This window comes from Chrysemys picta, chromosome 1 (assembly GCF_011386835.1).
Source record: "Chrysemys picta bellii isolate R12L10 chromosome 1, ASM1138683v2, whole genome shotgun sequence".
In the NCBI taxonomy this organism is placed as follows: Eukaryota; Metazoa; Chordata; order Testudines; family Emydidae; genus Chrysemys; species Chrysemys picta.
In genome coordinates this window covers 245,241,863-245,266,253 of record NC_088791.1, presented here as the reverse complement: position 1 = coordinate 245,266,253, position 24,391 = coordinate 245,241,863, and the positions used below count along the sequence as shown (strand labels likewise).

Here is a 24,391-nt window from a genome sequence, read left to right as displayed (position 1 = left end):
CTGATTCAGAACGGGGTCAATTTCTAGACTCCACAGGAGTCAGGGAATTACTGAGCTCTTCAACCTTCCTCCCCACTGGACCAAGAGAAGGGAGGGGGCACTTTTATCTCCTGCCAAATGGTCCAGGCAATGGGAGCATTGGACCCAATGTAGACAAATCTAGCTCTGCACACCTCTTGCAGCTAGTATGGATGACAACAGTGGCCTATTAAACAAAACCATCTAATCATGAATATTAGCTGTAAATATTCAGCCTTATTCAGATAGCCAAATATGGCTATATTGTTGCCATCCCGGTCATTTTTATTCAGTTTGCTTACTAATAGATCCTTTCCATCTCTAGGCTATAAATAGCCTATCTATAAAAGCTTTGTCTTATTGTACTGAAAAATTACAAAGCACTCGATTAGATTTCTTTCAAAAATATTTAGCTTTTATTACACACACACAAGGTTTCCAAGAAGTTTTCTGATTAAAATAGCCAGCTTCTAAAAACTCATCTACTCCAGCATCCCCAGCTCTTCTTCTGCATAACTCTCTCCAAAGCATATAATTAAGCAGACATGCAGATTAGAGAATTAGTTGCAACAGCGTTTCCTCTTCAGTCTGTACTCAGACCCCCGTCTAACCAATAGAAATGCAACAGCTCACACGGATCCGAGGCTTTTGTGCACATACTTTGGAATAATTAACATGTTAATTAGTGAATGAGCACCCTGCAACAAACACTGCTAAGACCCTGCAGGACATGTTTTCAATTTAGATTCAAAATGCAACATTTCCTAGAAAAGTGCTTCGGGGAGGACTTCCTTCCCTTTAGTGTTCCTTGCATGGAAATCTATAGGTGATTATTCCCATAAATACAGTCAGCTTCCTGTATGTCAGGGCCAGAGGTAAGCAGAAGAACATTTTATTTTTCCTGGGGTTATTAGGGCTCCAGATTTCTCTAATTCAGTTCTGTCTCTGACATTGCCAAGAAAGGCCCAACCATCCAATCAGCACGTTGAGTTGGACAATCCACGTCCAAAGATGCATAAACACTATTTGTTGTGATAAGAAGTACAGCACAGTAAAGCACATAACAGGAAGTCTGGTACTGATTAAACCTTGGTCAGTGACAACCCTGCAGTGTGGGGGGAGAGAGAGAAAACTGTTTTCTACAGATGAGTGTCATGGCTGGCCAGTTGCTCCTCATACTGCTTTCCACTTCCCTAGGAGGTCTCCTGCAAGCTGAAGGAAATGGTAAGAGAATCTTGACTTTTTGCTTAGGAGGCTGGTTTGGGGTTTTACGTGAGGAATGAGCTCTTATGTGGCAGGACAGGAGCAGAGTAAGCCAAGGGGAGTCCCCCCATGCTTGAGTTTCTCAGACATCTTACATGTTGGTGTTTCATACATGCAGTGTGTGAGAGATCGGTTTCAGCGCCATGTACTGTCGCTGTGAACTGGTTTGCCTAGAGTTTTAATGTCATGTCCATACTTTCAGTTTTCCCAGTCAAGGTGTGGGGCAGATAAGGGTGGGGGCAGGGGCAGGACCCGCAGATACAACCCTGTCTGTGGTGAAGAGAAAAAAGAGAGGAAATGTCTCTTCCCACAGCGATGAGGGAGGCAGAAAACAACCCCTCCCATCTTGGAGAAAAACTACCCTTCAACCCAGAAGCTAGTGGGAGGGAGGGTAGCCCCCTTCCACCCAGCAGCCTCAAGGAGGGGGAATGGAGACATAAAAGGGAAGGGGGAAATTCCCTCCTGCCCAGGGGAGGGGGAGATGCATGGGGGAGTGGAGAAAGGAAACCAACAATTAGAAGAAATGAGATGCATCTCCAGTCAGTAGAAAGGGAAGTCTCTGCTCCCCCACTTCTTCAAAGCCTATGAAAAGGGGTCTGAAGAAAGGCAGATAAGCTTGTGAGAGAACACCACAGGGAAAAGAGAGACAAAAACTAAAATGGAGTTGGGGTAGGAAGGAAAAGGAATAAAGATCTGTATAAGAGTGGGGGAGAGGGAAGAGCTAGAAGAGACAGACATTTTAGGGTTTAGTGTTTACTGTTATTGATATTTTAATTTAAAAAGGGCTAGTGTCAAACTGTTTATGCCCCCAAAGCTAGAGTACCATCTTGTGAGGAATGTACATCCTCTGCACTTCCTGGGAATGAGATGCCAAGTAAGTGGATAGTTTCCTAAATCAAATGAGGCCAGAGGGAGCTAGCATGGGACTCCAGAAGCCAGGGCTTCAATTCCCTGCTCTGTCACAGACTCCCTGTGTGACCTTGTGTAAGTCACTCTGTGCCATAGTTCCCCATCTGTAAAATGGGCAAAATAGCATTGCCCTATCACACTGGGCTCTTGTGAGGATAAATACATTAAAGACTTGAAGTGCTCAGATCCTGTGGAAAGGGGGCCATCCTGGGGACCTTAAATAGACCTGAAAGTTTGCTTTTCCTTTATCCATTCTTTAAGTCCTCAGTGCTATTGTGTTTGGCTTGTTTGCGACTGCAGCACTGCTTAAAACAAACAACTACCCAGTAGTTCCTAAGTACAAAATCATCCTCCAAGGATTCTGCCCTGGAGCGATTTCTTTGCCAGCCTGTTTAGATTCCCAAAAAACCCTCTTTGCATGTTTCTCAACTGTTCTGCTTTACCAGGCAAACATCCTACAGCTCGCTATGTTCTGAGGCAGGAATATTTAGGGAAGCAAGAGACCAGCCTCACAGACAGAACAGGCTGGGTCATAAACACTCCATTCCTAGCTGTAATAATCGGTGTGGCAACATTTAGAGATTAAAACCACACTATTACATTGCTGCCTCCTGTCACTTCCTCAGAACTACAGAGCAGGAAAACTAATTTAAGGATAAGCAAAATAATGAGTGAACTATGAGCTGTAAATCATTTAGCCAGACACTCGCAGCTACATTTACAAAGAGCTACATTTACTCATCCTGGCTGTAGGTCCATTGAAATCAATGGGAATCCATGCAGCAGTAAGGTACTACCCAATGTGAGTAACGCTGGCAGAATCTGGCCCTCTGGGGCTGATCCAGAAAACAAAACACCAACTGTCTCAAATCTAATTAATAGAATCTTAGGCCTGGAAGGGCCCTAGAGAAGTTATCTCATCCAGTCCCCTGCACCCATGGCAGGACTAAGTAATATCTAAATCATCCCTAACAGGTGTTTGTCTAACCTGCTCTTAAAAATCTCCAATGACGGGGATTCTACAACCTCCCTGGACAATTTATTCCAGTGGTTAACCACCCTGACAGGAAGTTTTTCCTAATGTCCAACTTAAACGGCCCTTGCTGCAATTACTTCTTGTCCTATCCTGAGAGGTTAAGGAGAAGAATTTTTCTCCCTCCTTATAACAACCTTTTATTTCCCTTAGTGATCGTTAAAGTGCATAGTTAATAAAAATCATCAATTAATTAATAATCAGGTGTACAACAAAACAGTCCAGGAACTGCATGTTCTGTGCCAAGGGAGGCCGCATGGCCCACTGGATAGGGCATGAGGCTATAAGATTTGGGTTCTATCCCCAACTCTCCCACTGACCTGCGGTGTGAAAAACACTCTTTCTGAGTTCAGTATGTTTATCAAAACCCACCAGCATGTCAGCGTTTACAGCACAGTAACTGATGATGATTAGTATACTCAATATTTATCCCTGTATGGTGGGATTTTTGACTCTGGTATTAATATAATGATTTGTGTGCATGTATCGCTGCCCTCTGCTGGAAGTAACAGCACTGTTCCTGCATGCAAGTGGCTGAGATGGACCTGCTGGAACTGCTTCTCCAATTTAATTCAATAGCAGCTGCCCTTTTAACCTATGGGGCAGCAGTTCTCAAATTTTTAACATCATGCCCTGCTCTTATTAAAAGAAATGAGCTCAGGCCCCACCTGCGCTAGACACAATATTCATATGTAGCCAGTGTTAGTTAAATACCAGAATGCCATTATAATCACCTTACCCTGACATGTTTCAATTAGATGGGGATATTATTGAGGGCAACCTGGGGTGTTATTGGGTCTGAAAGGAGAACCTGGGGTGGCACCAGGGGCATTTGGGAAGATGGGGGGAGGGGGTGGGAGCCTGGAGTCTTGGGGATTGTGTTGGCTGGGGGGTGGAGGGCAGGGAGGCTCCTGGAACAGTCTCACCCATGAGCTCCTTGAATCCCTGTCTTACCATTTTGTCCCTCCTGGAGTCCCTGTCCCATCCACCTCCTGGCCAACTGCTGCTGCTGCTCACCAGCTTTCCGAACAAAGCAGGTGGACATGGTCTTCTTGCCTGTCAGTGCCACAGCAGCCCCCAGCAGCCAGGAGGAATTGCTGTATGGGAAACCTGGCTGGGGCCATACAGCCCTGGCGGTGTGGGAGAGACTTTATTTGGTGCTAGAGCGGGGTATCAAAGAGCAAAACATAAGCAGTGATTTGCATTTTCTTATTTTCAAGATTAAGTGAAGTAAGACAGAATTTCAGGGTCCATCCACACCCTGTCAAAGGGCAACTGTTTGAACAGGCTTTTAGGGGGGATGTACCTTGCCGGCATAAGGAGTTGAGAAATGTGGGCCAGAAACTTTTCTTCTACTTGGGGTAATGGTGCCTAGAAATAGATTAGGGTTTATGTGGGGGTTTTTTTTTCTTTCTTTCTTTTTTACTGAACTTATTGAATCCTTTCTAACAAAGTTCTTTGGCATCACTTTTAAAATGAAACGTGTTGTTTCCTTTCCATTTAGTGTTTTTGCAGGAAGAAAATGCAAACAAGTTTTTGGGAAGAACAAAGCGTGCTAATTCCTTTTTGGAGGAGCTGAAGAAAGGGAATATTGAACGAGAATGTTATGAGGAACGCTGCTCAAAAGAAGAAGCCAGAGAAGCCTTCGAAGACACAGAGAAAACAGTAAGGACAAATCAACATGAAACAATTAGGCCTTCATCATCCAAAGTGAAAGGCCCCTATGATCATTAGTTACTTTTGAGCATTAAACCCACAGAGTGATTTCAAGCTTTTTCTATTTTAAATATTAGAAGTGGGCAGAATGGCAAAGTTTGGTTTTATAACACCAGAGGAGTAGAGCGAAACGTACAACATCTGAAAAGGCATCAAGTCCTAGTTCAGGTCTTGCCAGATCAGATCATGTTAAAGCCGCCTGTTCACTTACCTGGTTCTGATCTGTTTAGTTTAGACAGTGACCTACTTAGAGCATCTCTAACACTGTTAGCATAAAATACTTCAAGGACGGATTCTCAACCCCCCCTGAGCTCTGCGTGTGTTGAGTGGAGCCCCTTTCTGCATTAAGAAGCACAGGCCAGGCAGAACAGATGTTTTCAGATGCTATTTGAAATGAGATGGAGAGAGTACAAGAAGGCTGATTGAGATGGCAACCACTGCTGAGGAGAAAGTTCTCGTATGATATTAACCAAACTTATCTCAAGATGCCTGGTACATCTCAGATATTTAAGGGCTGGATTCGCTATTCCACGTGGAACTTGTGTCTGTGGCGTAAGCTGCGCAGCTCTAACTTATGCTGAGGCTCATCAGCTGAGGATCAGGGACCTTATAGCAGGCTGGACTGGATGATCTGATATCTTTTCACGGGCTCAAATTGAGGTAGTCGGTGCTACTGACAGTTCTTGTCAGCCTGGCTTACTGACTATACTGGATGATGACCTCCTTTCAGTGTCCTTTTGTGATACTCTGACTCTCCTGCTGGCTTTCTGCCTGTGCAAAAACAAAGCATCCCCTTAGGTCTTGGAGAGGGAGAGTGGGTGGGAAAGAGGCAGGTCTGCCAGCTTTGAAGAGGTATGTTTCGGCTGCAGAAGCATCCGTCAGCATTAACAGCAGTAACAGTATGAAGGAGGGCCTTGAAGAATATACTCCTTTGGGCAGCAGGAAGGTTATCAACCAGGCTGGCCTTGAAGAGTCCATGTCCGTGTCCCCTTCTCACCAGAGAGGAAGCTTAACCCAGCGCTAGTTTTAGAGCCTATGTTCTGAGTCCCAGCCTTGCCCTGACTCTTGGCAGCAGCAGGAAGAAGGCTGAACCAGCCAGAGAAGAAATAGGAGGCCAGAAGTGGGAAAACCAGGAATGAGAAAGGCAAAGGAGCAGGAAAGAGATGTGGGAGTTAAGGGGAGGGATGGAGAGATGGGGACCAGAGAGACTTCAGGGGATTGGTGTGACTAGAGAAGGGAACACAAAATGTTTGGAAGGCAAAGAGTGAAATTTGGTGGGGAGATGTATTTTGAAAGGTGGAGGAGGAATTGGGGGAGGAGCACCAAGAAACTAGGGGGAGGGCAGAGGCAAGATGGAATAGAAAGTGAGATAAAAATCAAGACAGCAGAGCCACACAGCCTGAAGGTTAGTAACTTGGATGTAAAATTTATATTCCCACATTTTATACTGTATCCCTGGCAAAAAATAGGGAGTCTGCTCTGAGCTATAGGGCATGGGAGAATTTTAAGGGAAGATTGTGGTTCAGGGTATGGATTGTAAATGGTGTGTAGGGGATAATCTTCAGGCTGACTGTGACCTGAACGTGGGTTGTTGTCACTTTTTTCCTTATAGTTTGAGCATTAGGGCCCTATTTTTCCACCACAGGATTCAAATAACGTCCATGAAGTCAAACAAGTTCATTTCTTATAACTATTCTTCTCCTAAGGCAACAAGGTCTGTTAAAGCATTGTTAGGGTTGCACTATGAAATTCACAAAATATTAGGAAGTGGACTAATTAAGAAATGTTAGCTCAGCTGTGGTGAACATCTACAAGAAGCAATATATGATAAGCTGTATATTTAACCAGGAAAACTGAAAGAAAAGAGGCCACAAGAGAGAGAGAGGGGGAAAAAATAGCACTTTGCCTTCTTTCAGTGTTAATTTCATATAAGATCATAGCTGATTGAGACACAAAACATCACCAGGGCCCTATTCTCCCACCATAGATTGCAGAGTTGCCAATTCTCCCTATAGCTGGTAGGTTTTTTTCTTAAAATCCCCTCTGGGATCAGGTTATTAGCTGAATAGCTCAACTGTCACTGATACAAAAATGTCTAGACTTCATGGTTTTGTTTAAAGATGCAGTTAAAGTAGAACACTGTACTGCAAGGGCCTGTATTTACATCCAACTTAAGAAGTTCCACTTTAACTGTGTCTTTAAACAAAACTATCTTTAGTATATTTGTACGAAAGCTTCTGTGTTAGAGTTTGATTCACTAATCTCTGCCTATCTGTTGTTTTTCCCCATTAGGATGAGTTCTGGAATAAATATATAGGTAAGGAATACTTTAAATTGTACTTTGTTCTTTAAACCTCAGAGAAAATATATTACAACATATTGGACACTGAGGCCTTGTCTACACTACAGGGAAAAGTCAATCTAAGCTATGCAATTTGAGTTACGTGAATAGCGTAACTCAAGTCAATGTAGCTTAGATCTACTTACTGCAGGGTCCACACTATGCAACGTCAACAGGAGATGCTCTCCTGTCGACTCCCCTTACTCTTCTCAATCAGGTGGATTACAGGAGTTGACGGGCAAGTGATCTGCGATCGATTTAGCAGGTGTTCACTAGACCCGCTAAATCGACTGCCAATGCATCGATTGCCGCAGCACCGATCCTTCGGTAAGCGTAGACAAGCCCTGAGAGAAACACACTTTATAAAAAAAAAATTGTTGGATGATAAGTAAACAACACAGCTGTGTGACCCCTAGAAGCTTCAGTTTGCAATGGTATTTGCATGATGACCATTACTGATTTAGTAATTTATTAAATCGGGACCATGGAGTTCGGTACACAGGGATTTCGCAGCAAATTGGCTCTTTTGCTTAGGTCTGGACTTTCAAGTTCTCCAAATTCAAACCTAAAGGACACATCTCACACGCACACCACTCCCAAGCCTTGGTACACCACTACTTAACATTTCCTGATTTTAAAAAGAGCCTATTGGCTTCCTCCATCTGCTGCCACCTGCACCCTATCGTTCCTCTCCTTTGTTCACTGAGTCAAACCGTCCCTTACCCAATTCCAAGGGTCTTTTTCATGAGGTCAAAGAAGCACCTGGCCTTCCTCATCACTCCTAAGTAGGGCTACCACCTGGCCAGTATTTGACCGGCCTGGCCAAGTTTTTTTTAATGGATTTGCCAGTTTCCAGAAAAATAATTTAATCTGTTGGGGGTTTTTTTACGTAGGTCTAAAGAATTACATTATTATCACAATACACTGGGATATCTAATGTTAAAGCTTTCTGTGTCCAGCTAAAGATGCTGCAGTGTTCCCACTTGCGCAGTTTAAGCAATAACAGATCAAAACTGTTGAAAATATGGCAGCTGTCTGGCCACCAACATGGAAGCGCACCGCGCATGTGTGAGAGAGGGGGTTTGAGTCATGTGAGAGCAAGGAGACGTGCAATGTGATCAATCTTATCTATGTGTGTTCTCTCTAGATATTGTAAGTGACTGTAGAAGGGGGGGATTGCGGAGTTGTCTTGTGGTTGGGGTTGAGGCAGACTTCCTTTGAGGGGGAGTTGCCTTTTTTTTTGCATTTCAAAGGTAGTAACCCTAGCCTCAACACACACAGGACAGCACATGTGTCTTCACTGCAGAGTTAGCCCAAGCTAGCCTAGACCCGGTAGAGCATCCCCAGTGCAAAGCACCAACTGTGCCAGACCCGTGTGCTGGGATGCGTTTCTGGTGGGATATTCCATGGTACTTAGCGTGCATTAAATGAGCTGCTCTATGAATTCATTCACAGGGTGAGCATGCTCTCTCTCTGCCCCTCACATGGAGCTGCTGTCTGGCAGTGATATGAGAACAATACTGTATGCAAATAACTTTCAAGCAGAGCTATTCATTGATACAGACAGTTCTGAAAGGGAAAGCAAACAGCATGTGGCAGCAGGCACTTTTAACAAAAATGTCATTACGGAATTCACTCTGCAAACCACAATGTGATTCGTAGTGCACCAGGCTGACTTCTCTGCTCCTCTGGTTCTTTCCTGTCAGCTAGACATAAAAGTGTCATTTGGGGTACATTTCCCCAAACCATGGATCTTACTGTTATCACATAGATTCATAGATTCTAGGACTGGAAGGGACCTCGAGAGGTCATCGAGTCCATCCCCTGCCCACATGGCAGGACCAAATACTGTCTAGACCATCCCTGATAGACATTTATCTAACCTACTCTTAAATATCTCCAGAGATGGAGATTCCACAACCTCCCTAGGCAATTTATTCCAGTGTTTAACCACCCTGACAGTTAGGAACTTTTTCCTAATGTCAAACCTAGACCTCCCTTGCTGCAGTTTAAGTCCATTGCTTCTTGTTCTATCCTTAGAGGCTAAGGTGAACAAGTTTTCTCCCTCCTCCTTATGACACCCTTTTAGATACCTGAAAACTGCTATCATGTCCCCTCTCAGTCTTCTCTTTTCCAAATTAAACAAACCCAATTCTTTCAGCCTTCCTTCATAGGTCATGTTCTCAAGACCTTTAATCATTATTGTTGCTCTTCTCTGGACCCTTTCCAATTTCTCCACATCTTTCTTGAAATGCGGTGCCCAGAACTGGACACAATACTCCAGCTGAGGCATAACCAGTGCAGAGTAGAGCGGAAGAATAACTTCTCGTGTCTTGCTCACAACACACCTGTTAATACATCCAGAATCATGTTTGCTTTTTTTGCAACAGCATCACACTGTTGACTCATATTTAGCTTGTGGTCCATTATAACCCCTAGATCCCTTTCTGCCGTACTCCTTCCTAGACAGTCTCTTCCCATTCTGTATGTGTGAAACTGATTTTTTCTTCCTAAGTGGAGCACTTTGCATTTGTCTTTGTTAAACTTCATCCTGTTTACCTCAGACCATTTCTCCAATTTGTCCAGATCATTTTGAATTATGACCCTGTCCTCCAAAGCAGTTGCAATCCCTCCCAGTTTGGTATCATCCGCAAACTTAATAAGCGTACTTTCTATGCCAATATCTAAGTCATTAATGAAGATATTGAACAGAGCCGATCCCAAAACAGACCCCTGCGATACCCCACTCGTTATGCCTTTCCAGCAGGATTGGGAACCATTAATAACAACTCTCTGAGTACGGTTATCCAGCCAGTTATGCACCCACCTTATAGTAGCCCCATCTAAATTGTATTTGCCTAGTTTATCTATAAGAATATCATGCGAGACCGTATCAAATGCTTTACTAAAGTCTAGGTATACCACATCCACAGCTTCTCCCTTATCCACAAGACTCGTTATCCTATCGAAGAAAGCTGTCAGATTGGTTTGACATGATTTGTTCTTTACAAATCCATGCTGGCTGTTCCCTATCACCTTACCACCTTCCAAGTGTTTGCAGATGATTTCCTTAATTACTTGCTCCATTATCTTCCCTGGCACAGAAGTTAAACTAACTGGTCTGTAGTTTCCTGGGTTGTTTTTATTTCCCTTTTTATAGATGGGCACTATATTTGCCCTTTTCCAGTCTTCTGGAATCTCTCCCGTCTCCCATGATTTTCCAAAGATAATAGCTAGAGGCTCAGATACCTCCTCTATTAGCTCCTTGAGTATTCTAGGATGCATTTCATCAGGCCCTGGTGACTTGCAGGTATCTAACTTTTCTAAGTGATTTTTAACTTGTTCTTTTTTTATTTTATCTGCTAAACCTACCCCCTTCCCATTAGCATTCACTATGTTAGGCATTCCGTCAGACTTCTCGATGAAGACCGAAACGAAGAAGTCATTAACCATCTCTGCCATTTCCAAGTTTCCTGTTACTGTTTCTCCCTCTTCACTAAGCAGTGGGCCTACCCTGTCTTTGGTCTTCCTTTTGCTTCTAATGTATTGATAAAAAGTCTTCTTGTTTCCCTTTATTCCTGTAGCTAGTTTGAGCTCATTTTGTGCCTTTGCCTTTCTAATCTTGCTCCTGCATTCCTGTGTTGTTTGCCTATATTCATCCTTTGTAATCTGTCCTAGTTTCCATTTTTTATATGACTCCTTTTTATTTTTTAGATCATGCAAGATCTCGTGGTTAAGCCAAGGTGATCTTTTGCCACATTTTCTATCTTTCCTAACCAGCGGAATAGCTTGCTTTTGGGCCCTTAATAGTGTCCCTTTGAAAAACTGCCAACTCTCCTCAGTTGTTTTTCCCCTCAGTCTTGATTCCCATGGGACCTTACCTATCAGCTCTCTGAGCTTACCAAAATCTGCCTTCCTGAAATCCATTGTCTCTATTTTGCTGTTCTCCCTTCTACCCTTCCTTAGAATTGCAAACTCTATGATTTCATGATCACTTTCACCCAGGCTGCCTTCTACTTTCAAATTCTCAACGAGTTCCTCCCTATTTGTTAAAATCAAGTCTAGAACAGCTTCCCCCCCAGTAGCTTTTTCAACCTTCTGAAATAAAAAGTTGTCTGCAATGCAGTCCAAGAATTTGTTGGATAGTCTGTGCCCCGCTGTGTTATTTTCCCAACATATATCCGGATAGTTGAAGTCCCCCATCACCACCAAATCTTGGGCTTTGGATGATTTTGTTAGTTGCTTAAAAAAAGCCTCATCCACCTCTTCCACCTGGTTAGGTGGCCTGTAGTAGACTCCTAGCATGACATCTCCCTTGTTTTTTACCCCTTTTAGCCTAACCCAGAGACTCTCAACACTTCCGTCTCCTATGCCCATCTCTACCTCAGTCCAGGTGTGTACATTTTTAATATATAAGGCAACACCTCCTCCCTTTTTCCCCTGTCTTTACCACCTTTACCAGAAAGCCAGTGTCAGCTTCTGGCCAACTGGCAGTGCAGGAAGAAGATTTCTTGAACTGCATCTCAGTTCCAACACAGTGGAAATGCAGAGGAAATGGAGCTGACTAATGTAGGGTTAATACGCTGAGCCAGTGTAGGTGATGATTTACAGTGCAGAAAGAGGGGGGGAGGTAGAAGAGAAAGTACAGCCCAGGTAAAATTGTGGATAAACTTGGAGATCCAACAGCACCTGGGTTTGATTAGCCTGCATTCTCACTGCAAAGTAGGTGGGTTGCCAGCCTGGGCTGAACCAAACCCAAGCTCAAGTCAAGCCTATATACTCAGTCATGCCTGCTGACGAAGGCCTAAAACATCTTCAGGACCAAGTTAGAGGTTTTTCTGTGTAGACAGAACGAGGGTTGTGGCAACACCCAAGCTATAACCCAGGCTAACTCTTCAGTGAAAATACACCCTAAGCATGGAAAACAAGTTAGCTGTGGTTATGACCCTGTGGCAGATAAGCTGGAGAGTCAGCTGGTTTCCTGATTATCCTGTAAGGAGGCAGCCCAAGGAGAGGAAGACAGGGAATAATGGTGGCAGCCCAAGTTCAAAGAGGCACAGAGGGGAGGTAATTTAGCACCTGACCTTAGCTAAAGCTATATCACACTACTCCCATATTCTTGGTTGTTCTCGCCTCCCTGCTGCAGAGGTGTCAACTGTCACAATATTTGGTGTTTTTCTTAAAACCCCAGCTCCTGGAGTCATGTGATTAGGTAAGTATCTCAGTTATCATTTTAAAAAAACCATTGTGGCTGTGGAGAAGAGTTTGAAAATGTGACCCCTAAAGACTCAATGGCTGGAAGGTAAATAATAGGAACACCAAATTTATTATTTTTTTTAAATCTCATGAATTTTAAGCCAATCACATGATTTTGTAGGGGCCTGACTCATGATTTTGATTGCTTGGGGACTGCAATACCACTGCTAGGTAAATACAAGGAAAAATGCCAGCAGAATAGGGGACACTCCTGAGACAATTATCCAATTATCTGAAGATTTTGGGTGTCCCCTAAGACCTTTTGGGTTATCTGGCCTTCACAATCCTCAGCACAAATGTTGCACTCTCTGATAATGAAGTAATACTGAAGCCTTTTCTGTAGGAGGCAGAGTTGTGCTCCGCTATACGTGAGTAGAGCTGGTCAGGAGTTTCTAGCAGCCTTTTGTCAGAAAATACCAATTCTTGGAACCCAAAATGTTTTGCGGCAACTTATCGGGTTTGATGAACTTTCAATGAACCACACGTTTGAACCACAGCTCACCTGGTGGACTGCTGGGGAGCCGCGGCTTTCAGACTCCTTGCCATGGAGTGTAAGCCTCGGAGCACCTGCTGTAACCTGGCTCAGCTCTGCATCAGGGAGCCTGGAAGCTCTGAGAGGCTTGGCTTGAGCCAGGGTTCTCAGGGCCTCCAGGCTTTCTGCTGGGGAGCCTGTAAACCCTAGGAGTCCAGGCTCCCCAGGGGATCTCAATCTAGGTTCTTGAGTCTAAGTAGGGATCGTGGAAGGCCTGGGAGCTCCATCTCACGTTGGGGTTCTCCAGGCTTCCAGACTCCATGCTGCAGAGCTAAGAGCCTGAAAATCCTGGGACATGTTTCAGGAGCTGCAGTTCTGGGGCAGCCCTGGCATGTGGTTTATCCCTGGGCTGGGGGCCCCAGGGCTTCCACACTTCCAGGCCAGCTGGCTCCCTGGACTGCCCAACTCCCACAACCCAGTGATCCAGCTGTCCTGACAGCTGGGAGCCCAGGAAGCCAGCTGGCCTGAGACCCTGGAAACCCTGGGTGCCCAGCTTGGGGCAATCTGTGTGGTGGGGTTGCCTGGGAATTCTGTCAGTTTCACAACTGCTGTTCAGTGCTGGGCATCTGTGACACTGGTAATAATCATGTAAATTTCAGTCAGCGGCTGCCAGGGTCTGCGGGGAGCATATTTCATTTCGATGCACCATGTGGTGGTGTTTCTGAAATGAAAATTTTAGGGAATTTCCAGTTTATGGGAAGTTTTGAACATTTTGTTCGGAACATGATCCATTATATACAAATGTCAAAGCAGCACAAAATGTATGTGTATGTTGATAAGTCTAGTGCATGATATTAAACTGAATGTATTCTACGTGTCATTGTTTACTGTTGCTCTGGGACCCTTTTGGAAATGCAGTATTATATCTCACAGGGTTATCTTGAGATAACATTTTAAATACAACTAACAAAAAGGACAGTAACAAAATTCACCATCCAGGAAAACTTCAAATCTCAATGAAAATGTTTATACTGTATCTTAAAAGCTGCTGTGGCCTCTTTTTGCAGACGGGGACCAGTGCAAACCCAATCCTTGTCAGTATGGTGGAACATGTAAAGATGGAATTGGCACATACACTTGTACATGTTTGGATGGATATCAGGGCAAAAACTGTGACTCTGGTAGGTCTCTGTTTTTACTGTAGGAGGGTGATGAAATATTCAAAGAGCCAGTGGGTAGACAATATTTCTCATTTCCTTAGAGTTAAGGAATAAATGATAGAATATAGGGTTGGAAAGTTTTGACAGGTTTGAAACCAACAATACCTGGCTTAGGAGGCCAGTGCAGTAAGGCATTAAACTACCATGTCTTCGCAAATAGATAAGGTTAATAAATGCTCGAAAACTTCTGTTAATGTTGCAAAGCAGGTGCCCAGTCCTACAACCCTTATTGATGTGGGTAATACTTACCTCACAATCAGCCTGAACTCAGTAAGAATGCTCAGATAAGTAATGGTTGCAGGACCTAACTAATATAAATACACCTTATTTGAGCTCCCAGATACAATTCATCTGGTATTACACCACTTATTGTCTAGCAAGAGGAGGAAGAGGCAAATCAGGGGAGAATGATTTATAGTAGATAGTGCAGTGACTTTCTACCCTCCTGAGCACCCCATGCTCCTTGGGGTTCCCTCTCTTCATCTAAATCTCTCCTGAATACCCACTTCTACTGGGACAGGTACAAGAAACTAACAATATCTCTGTACGTACAGCGCTTCAGCAGCGCAGCTGTACTGATACAGCTGAACTGCTGCAGCATATCTGGTAAAGACGCTCTCCCGTTGGCATAAAAAATACACCTTCAGAAGTGGCATAAGCTATGTCAGCAGGAGAATTTCTCCCGCCAACATAGCGCTGTGCACACAAATGTTTGTCAGTGTAACTTCTGTCACTCAAGGGGGTGGAATATTCACACCCCTGAGCGACGTTGGTTTTGCCAACATAGGCTGTAGTGTAGACATAACCTATCGGAAAAAGTCATCCACTTATTTATTTATCTTGTGAGCGAGTGGGTAATGTTTATCAAATACTGGGAGAGAAGGGTGAAGGCTATTGAAACTGAGCCGGGAATTGGTTTGGGGAGAACAATGAGGGATATGAATTATACAAGGAGGGAGGAACGGAGGAATAACGGGCCTACCAGCACCCTGATCTCTTTGCTTGTATGTTATACTCCTTTCCCCCACCACTTGTTTGCCTTTGCCTTTTTAAACTATCCATTCTTTGGGGCAGAGACAGTGTCTTCATCTGTGGTTTGAAAGTGCCTAGCACGTTTTGGGCACTATCGCAACATGAGGAATAATGCATCTGCCAGCGGCAGGCTTGAAACATTGCAAACAAAAAGACAAAGGCTCTGGCCCAAGTTTACAAGCATTATCAACTGCATGTGCCTTTACAAGTCACCATTTCTTTGTCATTTTCACACAAATGTCTTTTATGTAGTTATACCAAAATACTGCAAACTGAACAACGGCGATTGTGACCACTTCTGCAGCCCTGTACGAAACGGTGTTGAATGCTCCTGTGCTACTGGCTATGTTCTGGGAACGGATAAAAAATCTTGTACTCCAACAGGTATGAAGCAATGCACTGACAAGGATGGATTCTCCCATTGCTTTGATGGTGACAGAAAACTAGACTTGCAATTGTTTCTCATTTAAACAGTTTTCCCTCAAGTAGAGCTTGCTCCATTTAAAAAAAAAAAAAAGTGTACATAAAATACTACATTTATAAACTATTTTTGTCATACTAGTATAGATTAACCTTATATATTAATATACTGACATTATTTATAAAACAACCAAGCTCTGCTTACATACAATGATGGTATTCGGTTCCTCGTGTATTATTAATCTTAAATTAAAAAATAATGTATTTAATCAGTATAAATGATTGCGCTTGTTATGACGTCCTTTATAAGTTAAAGAAAAACAACCTATGTTTAAAGAGTCATATGAGTCATAAATATAGCACTTTGCCCAGATACTCATTTTTTGTAAGAGTGGATGGATAATCATAACAATTTAAATAATTGAAAACATTTAATTTTAAAGATTTTGAAAGCATACTTTCAGTGAAATTGTTTGCTCAGCATTGTCTATAGAAATTGAGCACTGTGCATAAAACTTAGCACCCTGGACAAGCCTTAGGACAACAGAAATGCGATTGGTTTTGGTCCAATCTGGTCTTAGGCTCTGTGGTGTCTGCCAAGCCGCTGCTGGTATCTTGAAAAATTTCATGGAATCTGCAATTGTAAAGATAACTGGGTAAATGATTTAGCTGCAAAAGGATATTGTTACGCTTTTTTTTTTTGTCATTTGTAGAGTGTTTTCTCATCTCTCTATTATTTATTCAAACATTTGAAACACTGAATGTCACACCTATTTACGTACAAATCATTTTCCTCCCTCCTAGGCACACATTTGTTTACTCTAGGGCTTCTTATGAATGCTGAGCTTCTGGAAGTTTAAAAAAAAGTGCACTGAAATTGTTTGTTCAGGATAAAAAACAAACATCAATAAATGTACTTGGACATTGCAAATGAATAGAAGCACAAGAAATGTCACATAATGAGCTTTCTAACCATGAAACTCTCCACTCAACTTAGCTGTCCTGAAGGGACTCTAGTGTACATTTAAATGTCTAAAGTTACCGTATTGTTAGGACATCAAATATTAACTTTTTGTCGTTGTCCTTACAGAGCCTTTCCCATGTGGGAAAGTTTACGTGAGAAGAAAAAAGAGGTCAGTGATTTCATTTGGTAACAGTAGCAGTGTTCCCAGTGAACAAGATGGCAAACTCAATGAACTGTATAACAACAATGGGGCAAGCCACAAGAACATCACCAGTATCACAGACAGCTCAGACCTTCATCTTCAGAATGAAACAAAAGCTCCCAATAGAACAGAGACTGATCCTAAAACTAATGTGTCTCCAAATCCTCACACGAGGATAGTAGGTGGTGATGATTGCTTGCCTGGTGAATGTCCATGGCAGGTAAATATGTATGTTTTATATCTTACATACAGAAAGATGTGCAGTGTTGTTGGAGCTGTGTTGGTCTCAGGATATTAGATAGACAAGGTGGGTGAGGTAATATCTTTTATTGCATCAACTTCTCTTGGTGAAAGATAACCTTTCAAACTTACACAGAGCTCTTCCTCAGGTCTGGGAAACATACTCAGAGTGTCACAGCTAAACACAAGTTGGAACAAATTGTTTAGCATAAGTAGTTAACACATATTGCGAGGGACCATTGAAGGTGAGGTGGCCCGTTAACAGCTCTCCAGTCATAGGGGGGAAAGGAACAAAAAATGCTGGGCTGAAGGTGGTGGCGAGGGGAGAGATAGGGGGTTAGTGGGTTACAGATTGTTATAGCGAGCCATAAATCTAGTGTCTCGGTTCAGTTCATGATTTTTAGTCTCTAGGAAAGTTATGAATTTAAGTCCTCCGGCTCATCTTTTGAACGTGTTGTCTAAGGCCTTGGCTACACTTACCCGCTAGTTCGACGGCTGGAAATCGAACTTCTGGGTTCGACTTATCGCGTCTAGTCTGGACGCGATAAATCGAACCCGGAAGTGCTCGCCGTCGACTGCGGTACTCCAGCTCGGCGAGAGGAGTACCGCGGAGTCGACGGGGGAGCCTGCCTGCCGAGTGTGGACCAAGGTAAGTTCGAACTAAGGTACTTCGACTTCAGCTACGTTATTCACGTAGCTGAAGTTGCGTACCTTAGTTCGAATTAGGGGGGTAGTGTAGACCAAGCCTAAGTTTCCATTGAGCATGAGAACTGATAGGTCAGATATAGAATGATCCCTTTGTGAAAAGTGTTCACCCACAGCTGATGTGGTATTTTTGCCCATTATCATTTTTCTGTGTGTTCATTCGAGAGAGTAGTGATTGTCTTATTTCACCCACATAGTTGTTATTGGGGCATTTAGTGCACTGGATGAGGTACACCACGTGTTGTAATAGGCACGTGTGGGACCCGTGGATCTTGAAAGGTGTGTTGTGAGAGATATCACTGTAGCAGTGGGGATGAATGTGCAGGTTTTGCATCTGTTGTTCTGGCAGGATCTGGTGCCAGTTTGAGTTGGTGTGTCCTGGTCTTTAGGGAGCTTGCTTCTGATGATGGCTGGAGAAGTTGGGGGGTTGTTTGAAGCATAGAAGGGGTGTATATATACTGTTGCTGGGCAGATACAAATACAGGCAGTCCTCGACTTTATGACCTTTGAGTTACGATGGAACAGCACTTACGACATTTGTAAATTGACATCCTGTTCCGACTGTACGTTGGTTCCAACTTTACGATGCTCGATCCCACAGTGTTCCTATGGGATTTGAGTTACGTTTTCAACTTACGATGCGATTCTCAGGAACCAATTTGTCATAAGTCCGAGGACTGCCTGTATATACACACACCGGTATGTACTGTAGTTGTATGTATGTACAGTATGTAAAAAGCTATTACCTATGAAGGAAACATTGCTTTCATTTTAACCAGCTATTTATGAATTCTTATGTTTTTGTATCCTCTGGAGTCACCCATTTTCTCTCCTTACAGGCTCTTCTAATAAATGAAAACAAGGAAGGGTTTTGTGGAGGGACAATTTTGAGCCAGTTTTATGTACTTACTGCAGCTCACTGCATAAACCAATCTAAAATCATTAAAGTTGTTGTCGGTAAGTGACTGTTATTATTTTATTCCTTTAGTATAAGAACAGGTATTAATGACAAACAATATGTACTCTAATCTCTATATGCGAGATGCCTTCTGTCTCTTTCCCCATAGCTTTTCATTTTGTCTTGTCAGCTATCATGATTGCCTTAATTTATCCCTGGACTGGTACGGAAATGAGTGATTCACTTTGTAGCTGGCATCAGTGGAAATTCTTTTTCCTGTTGGTGAACTATGTGGACATGATAAAGAACAATAGTTCTAGTATTTTTACCCCTTCTTTCTCTCCCCAAGATACTAAGAATATTGCCTTTTCCAAAACCTCACCCTCTTTACCAGCCAGAAACTCTGAAATCTCAGGCTTTAGCTACACTGGGACGCTCGGGAAAATTTAAGATGAATTAATTGCAAGAGGTTTAAGCTAAAGGAAACTTAAGTCATGGCTGCACTACAGAGCTTACAATGGCACAGCTGGACTGATGCAGCTGTGCCGCTGTACAGTCTCTCATGTAGCCACTCTAAGCTGACAGGAGAGTTGTGAAACTGCATTGGTGAGACTGACGGGTGATCTCCTCGTGGTGATGGACAGAAGTCAAATTACTATGATGATAGAATAGTATCTGCAATTTTTGGCACCGTAAACCATTGGGCACTGCTGCCAGGGCCAGCTCCAGGCACTAGCTGACCAAGCACGTGCTTGGAGCGGCACCTTGGAAGGGGTGGCCAATCTTGGAGTGGTGGGGGGCGCTCGGCGTTTTTTGGTTTTTTTGGTTCTGTGGGGCGGCGCTCGAGGTTTTTTGTTTGTTTTTGTTTCAGCGGCGCCGTAGCACTGGGGCGGGGGCTGGTGTGGTGTTGGGGGGGTGGTGGCTTCGGTGGCGCAGCGCTGCGGGGGCGGAGATTGGCACAGCGCGGCGCTCGGGGTTTGGGCAGCACAGCGCGGCGCTCGGGGTTTGGGCAGCACAGCGCGGCGCTCGGTGGGGGGCGGGGGGTTGGATGGCACAGCACTTGGGGGGGCGGGGGGGTGGGCGGCACGGCATGGCACTGGGAGGGGCGAGGGTTTGGGCGGCCTGGCCCAGCCCGGCGCTCGGGGGGGGCGGGCGTTTCGGCGGCCCAGGACGGCACTCGGGGGGGCGGGGGTTTCGGCGGTGTGGTGCTTGGGGCGGGGGGTGTTACGGTGGGGCGGCACTCTTTTTTTTTTTTTTTTTTTTTTTTTTGCCTGGTGTGGCAAAAAAGCTGGCCCTGACTGCTGCTCTGACTTGGCAGAAATAATGCAATCACACTGGAGATGCACTCGAGAGCACCACTTCAGCAGCTATCCTTATGTATTTCAAAAAACCAGCACAGCAGTATCTAATCTCCAGTTCACACACACAATCACCTCCAAGACCTTGGAATACTCTCCCAAAGAAAGCAAGAAAGAACACTCACCTCACCATATTTAGATCATACTCTAAAACCTTGTATTAATTCTTCAATACGAAAGTCTTCAAAGGAGTAAAGAAAAAGAAGCAGCCCATTCCAAAACACTAGCTTCAAATTAAACCAAAGCCAGAATGGAGGAATTGTCTGTCCCATCTGAACAGACTCATTTTTCCTGCAAGTCATATATATTACATAGGTGATAGTGATAAGGCAGTGCTCTGCTCCAGCCCAGCTCTTTCGGAGATTACATCATCCCTTATGAACTTCTGCAGCAGCTGCAATCAGTGGAGGAGCGCTGACTCAAAGCTCCCTGGTATTGGAGGATATGTCTACATAGCCACTGAGAGGTGTGACTCCTAGCTCAGGTAGACATATATGCACTAGCTCTGCTCAAGCTAGGGCGTCCAGACATCCCGATATTAGGGCCTTTGTCTTATATAGGCAACTACTACTTCCCCCCACCCCCTCCAAAAAAACCAGTGTCCTGATTTTTTACACTTGCTGTCTGGTCACCCTAAAGCTAGCACAGTAAAAATAGCAGTGTAGCTGTGGCAGCACGAGCGATGGTTTGAGTACGTACCCAAGGAGTTAGGCAGGATTGTACTCAGGCAGCTAACTCATGCTGCCGCAGCCACGATACAACTTTTAATACGTTAGCTCAAGCAGAGCTAGTATTTCTATCTTTATCGAAACTGGGAATCACACCTCCCTACCAGCTGCTGTGCACACATGCTCTGAGAGTGATAGGGGCTAGGCAGTCTCAAAAGAGCCCTCAGCTATGAAATTCACTCCTGACAGAGATGAGCCAGGGTCCAAGTCCCATCGTTTTCAAGTTGTGATGCAGGACACACAATGCTCTAAGTATTGGTTACCGTCTGGTGACTGACTCCTGTTTGGTCTACCATACCCTCCCCCCGTACCCTGAGAGATGGGCCCTGCGCAGTTAGTAGATTTGGAGGAAGCTGGGGAGAAGGGGATTATTCCAAAATTTGAGAAATGTTGATTTCTGTTAAATAAAATTATAAAAAGAGCCCCCAAATACTATGGCAAAAGGTGCTTTAGAAATACACACAAAAATGTGAAAAGTACAAAGGTGGTCAGTTCAGAATTAGGTTATTGCATTGTTATCCATCTTTGGTTTTGGTTTTTACGGGGGCTTTTTTCTGTTTGCGTCTTTATATATAATAAAGACCCTGTGAACAAAATTAAACAATGGATAATATCTTTGTTTATCTAGAAATGATTAAAATCATATTTCAGGTTCCCATGGCATTACATAAATATCAGCTCTCCATTCGCTTCTGCCCCAAATTCAGAATCCTAATGCCAATCTACAAAACCATCAACAGAGTAGGAGTTGATTATCTTGGAGAATTTTTGCAGCCAGTTAAGACAGTCCTATTTCCCAGGAATGCTGCAGCTGGGGAAGCCCAGACCAGACTTACAGACAGTGGGCCAGAGGATCTTGGCAGGAAGATCAAAAGCTGTAGAACTTCTTTCTATAGGACTTCATATGGAGTCAAGGTCTGACAGACATACTTTCTTAGATGTAGAAGAACTGGCTTGACTGTGGATGAACCCCTCTCTCTTGGGAGTTGTCTACATACAAAAGTACACCAAAAGGTGTGATGTTAAACCAGTTTGGCTAAACTAATACAACTTTGCATGTGGACAGTATTACATTGGTTTAGACTTAACTTAAACTTGTTTAGCTTGCACCCTATATAAATCAGGTTTAAACCTGAGCGTACATGCACAAAGATGCACCGGTTTAGCTAAATCAGTTTAATATCAGACCTTTACTTCAACTGATGTAACTTTGTGTGTAGACCAGACCTTGGAGAATTCATGAACTAGCATCAAGGTGGTAATAATATCTATATTTGACAACATTTAGATATTGGTCTGAAATATGTTGCAAATTTGGAAAGGCCTAAAAATGATCAGTTCAATAGTTGTTGCTTTAATTTTTCAAAAAGAACACATCACAAGATTTAGGCACCCAAAAATACAGTTTGTAGTTCTACAACAAAAACAAATCCTATCCTTTGTACAACAGCAAGCCAGAAAATTTACAAACATTATCAAACCCAAAGTCCCAACCCATCCAGTTCCCAAAGAAACCCCATGCAACAACACTGAAATATGTGGGACGCTGTTATTTTTTGCTGATGGCGAGAATGTCAAAAAAAAAATTGAAACACAAAGAAGCTGTGTTTCCAAATGATTTTGAATGTTACCAAATAAAGGGCCAAATCCCATTCACACTTGTAAGAATGCCTATCCTGTATGGCCCAAGTGGTAGGCAATGGAGAACAAAACATTGTATTACACTCCTAAATGAAATCTCCATTTTAACATTAAGGTCCTAATTTGACACTTGTTTAGCACTCTCTGTACTCATCTATACCTGTGCAAAGTGCAAGTAAAATGCTCCCAAATCAGGATGGGAGGATTGTCCATCTGATCTGCACAGTAGAAAAGACTACACAAGGTGCAAGGCCATGGAGTGTTGGTCCTTTGGTTTTTCTAGGAACTGTTTATATTTGTTGTACTGTGTCTCATAATAATTATATTTTTAACGATTTCACACAGGGGAAGTGGACAGAGATAAGGAAGAAAACACTGAAATGATGTACTCTGTGGAAAAAGTGTTTGTACATAGTAAATTTGTTTCGGCAACTTATGATTATGACATAGCCCTTATAAAATTAAAGGAACCTATAAAGTTTTCTATGTATGTTATCCCGGCATGCCTTCCTGCTGTAGCATTTGCTAACGAAATTCTGATGAATCAAAAATCTGGAACTGTTAGTGGTTTTGGACGTCTTTTTGAACATGGACGCTTATCCAACAAACTTAAAGTGCTTGAAGTCCCCTATATTGATAGAAATTCATGCAAGCAAACCACTAACTTTGCGATCACAGAAAACATGTTCTGTGCTGGCTATGACAATGTAACAAAAGATGCATGTCAGGGAGACAGTGGGGGTCCACATGTAACTAAATACAAGGACACCTATTTTGTTACTGGTATAGTCAGCTGGGGAGAAGGATGTGCAAGGAAAGGCAAATATGGAGTGTATACAAAAGTGTCAAAGTTCCAAGGCTGGCTAAACAGGACATTTAGACAAAACTCTTAATTATATGAAATTAATTTAGCATTATGTTTTGTACACTCAGCAGATTCATAAATAAGAGTTCAGTCTCTTTTAGCACTTCTGCTGAAATACTTTCCTGACAGCTTACTATTTCCTTTGAGAGTTACAGTACTGTTTCTTCATGAGTTAACACATGGTTTTCAGCATGCGTACTTGCACTTAAAACAATGCTCTGTTTGATTTAAGGACTTTCATGAAACAAGATTGTTTTTTAGATTCCACTTTGGGTTCCTGATTTACAGTTTTCCAAATTGGTCAGTAGGAAACTTAGGGTTGTTGTGGGGTTGGGTTTTTTTTGATGAACACTGTCCAGTACTTGAGTTGGAGAGACAAGACAAATGTACAAATAGCATTTATATAAAAATAGGTGTGGGACATTACTGAAATTAAACAAAGTATTTCCAAAGCCTTATGGCCTCAAAGCAAATTGTCTAATCTTCCAAATGACTCTAACACACATACATACACACACATTAAAAAGCTAAAGAAGGCAGAGAGGTTCCTCATTGCTAAAACTGTGCAGCAAATAAATCTTTGACATTTGATACTAAATAACTGAGTATTTCATAGAAACGAAATGTCCGGTTGGTTTTAGAAAATTAAACTAGAGTACAGTCAATAGAAAAAAACTTGATCCTTATCAAGAAATCATATATATTCATCATATATCTGTTTGTTTCTCTTTTTAAAATACTTTATCACTCTTGTTTCTTTTGTGGACAATAATAAATGAATGTAGTATTAATGTGGATGTTTTAAGTACTTCTATAGAAATGTAATATTGTTGTACATCTGCATTTACCAACAAAATAAAGTATTATCTATATTTATTTAGTAAATAAGCATTTGCAAATATATATAAACAAAATCTTTTTGAAGACTAGAAAAAGCCTGTGTCCTCCCAAACAGCTGAGTCTGACATACTGCATCTGCTTTATGCCAAGTTGGAGAATAAATATGGGCCTTTTCCCTCCGCTTAAAAATAAGTCATTACATAACAAGATGATGGGTGCCTTATAAAGAAGTGAAACTCTGTTATGGCCTTTGATTGATTTGTTTGTTTA

General features: G+C 42.8%; 1 protein-coding gene across 1 annotated transcript; it reads left to right on the top strand.

Annotated features, from left to right (window-relative positions):
* The first annotated feature begins 1,047 nt into the window (after window positions 1-1,047).
* Window positions 1,048-24,166, top strand: F10 (coagulation factor X). Its single transcript, XM_005307615.5, has 8 exons — window positions 1,048-1,242; window positions 4,728-4,888; window positions 7,232-7,256; window positions 14,076-14,189; window positions 15,513-15,644; window positions 16,771-17,066; window positions 18,631-18,748; window positions 22,762-24,166. Exons 1-8 carry the CDS (start codon window positions 1,164-1,166, stop codon window positions 23,307-23,309), a joined length of 1,473 nt encoding a protein of 490 aa, XP_005307672.1. The 5' UTR covers window positions 1,048-1,163; the 3' UTR covers window positions 23,310-24,166.
* Window positions 24,167-24,391: the final 225 nt, after the last annotated feature.

Coding starts and splice junctions, on each gene's coding strand:
- F10 (XM_005307615.5), top strand. CDS start 1,164: ATGAGTGTCATGGCTGGCCAGTTGCTCCTCATACTGCTTTCCACTTCC. Junction 15,645..16,770: donor AAAATCTTGTACTCCAACAG/GTATGAAGCAAT, acceptor TTGTCCTTACAG/AGCCTTTCCCATGTGGGAAA. Junction 17,067..18,630: donor CTGGTGAATGTCCATGGCAG/GTAAATATGTAT, acceptor CTCTCCTTACAG/GCTCTTCTAATAAATGAAAA.